Source organism: Lathyrus oleraceus, chromosome 2, assembly GCF_024323335.1.
Source record: "Lathyrus oleraceus cultivar Zhongwan6 chromosome 2, CAAS_Psat_ZW6_1.0, whole genome shotgun sequence".
Classification (NCBI taxonomy): domain Eukaryota; kingdom Viridiplantae; phylum Streptophyta; class Magnoliopsida; order Fabales; family Fabaceae; genus Lathyrus; species Lathyrus oleraceus.
This window is the reverse complement of record NC_066580.1, coordinates 385,992,538-385,998,295: the sequence shown is the minus strand read 5'-3', so window position 1 is coordinate 385,998,295 and position 5,758 is coordinate 385,992,538. Positions and strand designations below refer to the sequence as shown.

The window sequence follows — 5,758 nt, the reverse complement described above, 5'->3', positions numbered from 1 at the left end:
AAAGCACGTGCATTCAATTTTTTTTACAACACTGAGCAATTTGCTGTTTCTTCCAATATTTGTTGGATCATGGCTACCACTTCTCTTTGCTACTCATTCAATAATAAAAATAATAATAACCTCCAACAGTCTTTCAAACAAACTCATTTTCCTTTCCAAACCCACTTTTCTTGTATATCCTCTTTGGATAATGATTTTCCATTTCAAGATGAAGAAACTCTTAGTAATATAGGAACCATACATTCTCAACATGGAAATCAAGAAGGTTTGGATATGGTGAGATGAGATGAGAAGAAGAAAAGGGAGGAAAGAATAAGAATGTTATGGTGGAATAAGAGTTTTCTCATTATTCTTGAATGTGGCAGCATTATACAATCTATATTGAATAGATGATAGATACATCACAACTAACATGTATTTCCAGCATGTGATGATACCTTGTTACACAAGTTAGTTACAATCTAACTAACTTTCATTATTTTAACTAACTAACTTTATCTTCCTTGATTAATATCCCCACAAGTTAATGCGTGATAAACGTTGATGAAGTTCAATTTAGACATGAAAAAAGAAAATTGCTTAGAAAGAAGAGATTTTGTGAAAAAAATCGGATAGTTGACTATGAGATGGAATATGGAGAAGCTTCATGGTGTCTGAAATTTGTTCCTTTACAATGTGGCAATCGATCTTCGTGTTTAGTTTGTTCATGGAATACTGGGTTTGTTGCAATGTGCAAAGCATTCTCGATATCACAATAAAGAACCGGTGGTTTTGTGCAATTGACTTACATGTCAGTAACAAGTATATGATACATAGAAGTTCGTAGGTAGCAGCAACCAAAGTTGTACGATGCTTCTTTGTTCTCCATGAAATAAGGGATTGACCAATGAAAAAACATGAATCTGAAATAAATCTACGTGTGTCTCTACATCCAACCCAGTCAGCATCGGAAAATCCAAAAAGATGAAGGGAAGAGTTAACCTTTTCTAGGACAAGATTTAAGGTAACATAAAACTCCACATGGTACATGGCGATGAACGATGGATGATTTAGAGAGAAATTGACTTAATTACTGAGTAATGTAGATGATGAATAATTGGATTGTGTTCAGATAAATGAGTTTGTCTATCAGTCTTCAATATGAGGGAATGTCATCAAATAGTGTGGCATCCACCATGCACCAAACAAAATAAGAAAGTAACATAATCCATTTTGGCAAGAATCTCTAACTTTTAAGAGGAAAAGTTAGACATAGCCAATATTTGTATAATGTAAAGGAGATGGTGATGTGTATTTTGAAAGAAAAATACGTGAAAGATAGTAAATCAAAAGGCAACCAGAATTGTATTGAAGTGAAAGTTAAAGATTCAAATCCAACATCTAACTCCAAGGGTTCATTTGAAGTAAAAGTTAAAGATTCAAATACAACATCTAACTCCAATCTAACTCCAAGGGTTCCCTGTTGGTGAAGGATTGAGACCTTAAAATTTATTTCTCGTTTATTCTGATTTTAGATGGCTCCCACTAATGAACGCTGAGTAGATTAGTTGGTGTCAAGATTGAATATCAAATTTTCAAAAAAAAAGGAAAACATCCAACCTCTAAGCTTCTATAGACAACCGTGTAGATTTTCTAGAAAAAATAGGGGAAAAGGAAGTCCAAAAACTTAATGAATTTTAGATGAAAGAGGTGTTTATCACCAAAAATAATTCCTACCAGTCCATTGAGAATACGATATACTTTCCTTAATCATATAAATACACCCTGAAGTCTTACTGTTCTATATCCAAACCACTGCAGTTAAATACATTTATTAAGCAGCCCAAAACGAGATTATAATACTCGGAACCACCACGCAAAACATAATAGATGCGCGCGTGATAAGAGCCACCACAACTTAACAGGAAAGACAAAAGAACCACCATCGAAGCATAATCCAACACAAAATGAGGAGAGAAGACAATGACAGAATAGAATAACAATGAACTTTACAAATCAAAAGGTGGAGATGTTCAAATGAAAATATTTATAGCTCAAGATTCTTCCTTTCCAAAGAAACTCTGAGGCAAGCTGAAATCTTCTTCATGATTAAGCATATCGATATCTTCATCGTCTGTTTTCTGAGGTAGAATGATAAACAAATTGAAATCACTATGTTAAAACATAAAGCACAAACTAACATGTTACTTTATGAATGGAAAGAATCGCTTCTTATTGATAGCATACCAGCATTTCTAAGTTGTAGAACCGATCCAGCAACTGAAGGACCTCCTCAGAAGAGAAGTGTCTGTCGAAACTGAATAAAGCATATGTATTTCGAATACGAAGATCGTATATCAGAATATAGATATATATGGCAAATTATGTTCTTTATAATCAAAATGTCGAGACGGGCTTAAAAGTAGAAAGAAGAACAAACCTCCTCTTTAGATATTCCATCAGACCATAAAGAACAAAGTGGCGATGTATTCCTTCATGAAATGGATATTAAAAGGTAAGAATAAAAATTGATGACATGATGACATGATGACATGTGACAGGTTCAAAATGAAAACAAGTGGAATCAATGATGCTCGATTTGTTATTGTTCTTGTAGTGTAGTCTCAAAAACTGCTTATTCTTCACTTGAAAGGTTCATAGGTGAGTGAAAGTGGACAAAACCAATATTCTTTGCTTAACACTACTAAAATCAGTAGATGCAAAAATCACTAATGATCTTCCATTTTAAAGCTTTTTTAGAGAATTAGCGTGTGTTTGACTATACAACTTAATTAAGTTTTCAGGTAAGACATGCTTATCATACAAGAGCTTATACATGAAATATTTATATAATCAAAGATGAAATATGATTAAGGGCATGTTTAGATTGCCTTATTTGAGCTTATGCACTGACATAAGTTTTGTGATACTGCATGGGAGACTTTATCAAAACAGCTTATGAAAACAACTTATAACAATATAAAGTTTTTTTTATTTTTTGTTATAAAAAATAGCTTATGCATAACTTATTTTGATAAACATTGGTGCTATAAGCTACAAATAAGTTGTTTATCCAAACAAGACCTAAATTGTTTTCATACAAGTTTAAGATTTTTTCCAAACCTATTTTGAGGAGCTTATCGATTATAAATAATTTCTACAAGTCCTCTCAAACACTACCCATATACATACGATATAATAACCGTATATAAGCTCTAAATAAGTTCTTCCAAACACGCCTAAAAAGAATATAAATATATACATAGAGGAAAAAAACCTTGAAGTTTTATTGGAGGATAAATCTCAAGAGCTTCCAAGAGTCTGAGCTCCAATTCAACCTGCGCTTGCTCCTATCGAAACGATCATCAGTGAAATTGAAATTCAAATAATTTGAAATTGAAATTCAGAGTTAGAGAGAGACCTTGGGGAGAGAGGAAGCGGAGGAAGGAGGAGGTTTGCAAGGAGAATGAACGGATATGCCATCTTGTTCCTCCTCTTTGGGCTTTACAGCTCCTGCACCTCCACTACTCATCGCAAGTTACGTAATTTTTTATTATTCAGTGTTAGTGTAGTGATTTTCTTGATTGATTATGGGGAAAAAGAGAGAGACGTTTTGTGATTTTTTGTTCACTTAGGGTTTTTGGTGTTTCATCCAAAATGGGTTTTGAAAAAAAAGCCCGTTTGGGATTTGTTAGCCCAAGAACAGTGTGGGTCAGGTTAATCCATTTTGGGAATTTTGGGACACCTTTTGACAATATTGTTGCAATGATCACATACTTTATAGAAATTCTAAAATATCATTCACATGGTCAAAATTTTAAAATTTGGACGCGTCTATTACACACTAAATCACTTTAACTTGTCTGTGTATTTTCTGTTTCCTTATAATGGGAAAAACACATGTTAAGATTTTAAACTCCATATTAACTCCATCATGACAGTATTTTATACCCTTAGACACTAAGTTAGGAAATTTGATATTTTTTAATAAACCAAACATTATAAGTCATTTATAAAGCAATCATTCAACAATAAGATCAAAATAGAAGAACTATTGCGTATATTTGAATACTAAAATGTCAAAATGTCAAATACAAAATGTCATAATCAACTCCACATCAAATCATTGTACAAAATGTCAAAGTATCAAAATGTACAAAGTAAAAGACAACTATTGTTTATATTTGACGTTCATGTTCCTCCTCTGTCGCTTGTGCTATAACGCATGTCATGCATTTATTAAGACGACCTGTAGAGTGGTCATTTGAGGAGTGTCTTCCTCAAGCTCGCCTTTAGATATGACCTATCTCTCAATAGCCACAATACGTTGACATATTAACAACACATCAACGACATAACATTCCCTTGTCTTCTTCTCTTAAAAGCTCTCTGGAATAGCTGGCATGGAAGGATCTCCTTATGCATCTAGTGTCATCTAAGAATGTGACACTATATAAAACCATTGGACGTAGTCGTATACTGTACTCCATAGACGAGGAGTTGACACACTACATACTCTACAAAAATCTCATCAACATCCCTGCGGAGGACAGTGGCATGAGTAACAATGGCGGGGTACTTAGTTATACCCTGCATATACATGAACTTCCGTAGGACTTGCTCAAGTAATTGTGTGTACATAAGTTGATACCCACATGTCATCCATCTAGACTACAAGTTTATCACCTCTAAAGGTTGTGTTTCGCGATACTCATTGTGTAACATAAACAAATACCATTTGACACGGTGCGCTCAAGAGTAACTCATAATGGCATGGTCGCCTGATTCCCTCTGAAGGCGATGATCAAATATGCACGTTGCATAGCCTCGGAGTAATCTTCCTCATATGTCCAACCAGAGATACATGGAAAATGTTGGTGGACCCATGTCTGAAAATGGTTTGGATGAAGTATTAGTAGTAGTGTAGCACAAGTACTATGAAATTAATATCAGTAAAGATGGAAATAAATTATCGTAAATAGATAGTTGTTTCCTATCAACTGTCAAGTCTTCCATAAACTACCTTCAGCTAACTTGGAGTAGAGGTACACTAAACAAGAAACGTCCAATTTTTACTCATGAATCCTTTCTAATTCAATGAAGTATCTAAGATAGATAACGTCGACATAAGGCACACTTTCGTCCACAAATATGAACTTGCCAACTAAAACCAAATGGTATTACCTCAAAGAACATGATCTACGGTATGCAACTCATGCATCATCACCATCAAATCCACTGTTGTATCCAGGCGGTGTTCATATCGATCTACCAGGAATGAAAACCTAGCAATACATCCTCTAGTGACATGCATCTCATGTTGGGCTTTTTCCAAGTCAACTCCCAAATAAGTCATCATCATGTACAATGCTTCAGGCCTACTAGATTTGGAGTATTTTAATCATTTTCTTGTGATCGTAAGATGTAGGAGGCATGATACACCATCAACTGTGATGGACATCTCACCAATCAGAAGATAAAATAAAGACGTCTTTGTGTGTCACCTCTCTACAAAAGCAGACAATAATACATAGTTATATAATCATATCTAATTATGTATAAATCATGCAACCCAAATAGTTGTAATACATCTTAAAATCATGGTTCATCAGGTTGTGCCAGCTTTGCAACCTTCCTAACATGGATGATACATTTTAATGTGTCATTGTGCTGCAAAATTAAATACATTCATTGTAAGACAATTCAAATATTATAGCACACATGTTTAAAAGAGTAGTTAAAGATTTATGCTACTCATCCCTCTCACGTGTTCCTAACA

At 34.1% G+C, this 5,758-nt stretch overlaps 1 protein-coding gene across 2 annotated transcripts; it reads right to left on the bottom strand.

Annotated features, from left to right (window-relative positions):
- Positions 1-1,723: 1,723 nt before the first annotated feature.
- On the bottom strand, positions 1,724-3,643 carry LOC127119649 (uncharacterized). Of its 2 annotated transcripts, none has more exons than XM_051049921.1 (5): positions 3,401-3,643; positions 3,257-3,317; positions 2,420-2,471; positions 2,227-2,296; positions 1,724-2,120 (listed from the first exon to the last, which is right to left on the bottom strand). In XM_051049921.1, the coding sequence occupies exons 1-5, from the start codon at positions 3,509-3,511 to the stop codon at positions 2,034-2,036; spliced, it is 381 nt and encodes a 126-aa protein (XP_050905878.1). In that variant the 5' UTR covers positions 3,512-3,643; the 3' UTR covers positions 1,724-2,033. The 2 variants fall into 2 exon arrangements, with proteins under 2 accessions (XP_050905878.1, XP_050905877.1); XM_051049920.1 differs by having other exon boundaries at positions 3,257-3,329; positions 3,401-3,620.
- Between the last annotated feature and the right edge of the window lie 2,115 nt (positions 3,644-5,758).

Coding starts and splice junctions, on each gene's coding strand:
- LOC127119649 (XM_051049920.1), bottom strand. CDS start 3,511: ATGAGTAGTGGAGGTGCAGGAGCTGTAAAGCCCAAAGAGGAGGAACAA. Junction 3,330..3,400: donor CCGCTTCCTCTCTCCCCAAG/GTCTCTCTCTAA, acceptor TCGTTTCGATAG/GAGCAAGCGCAGGTTGAATT. Junction 2,121..2,226: donor TCTACAACTTAGAAATGCTG/GTATGCTATCAA, acceptor ATTCTACCTCAG/AAAACAGACGATGAAGATAT.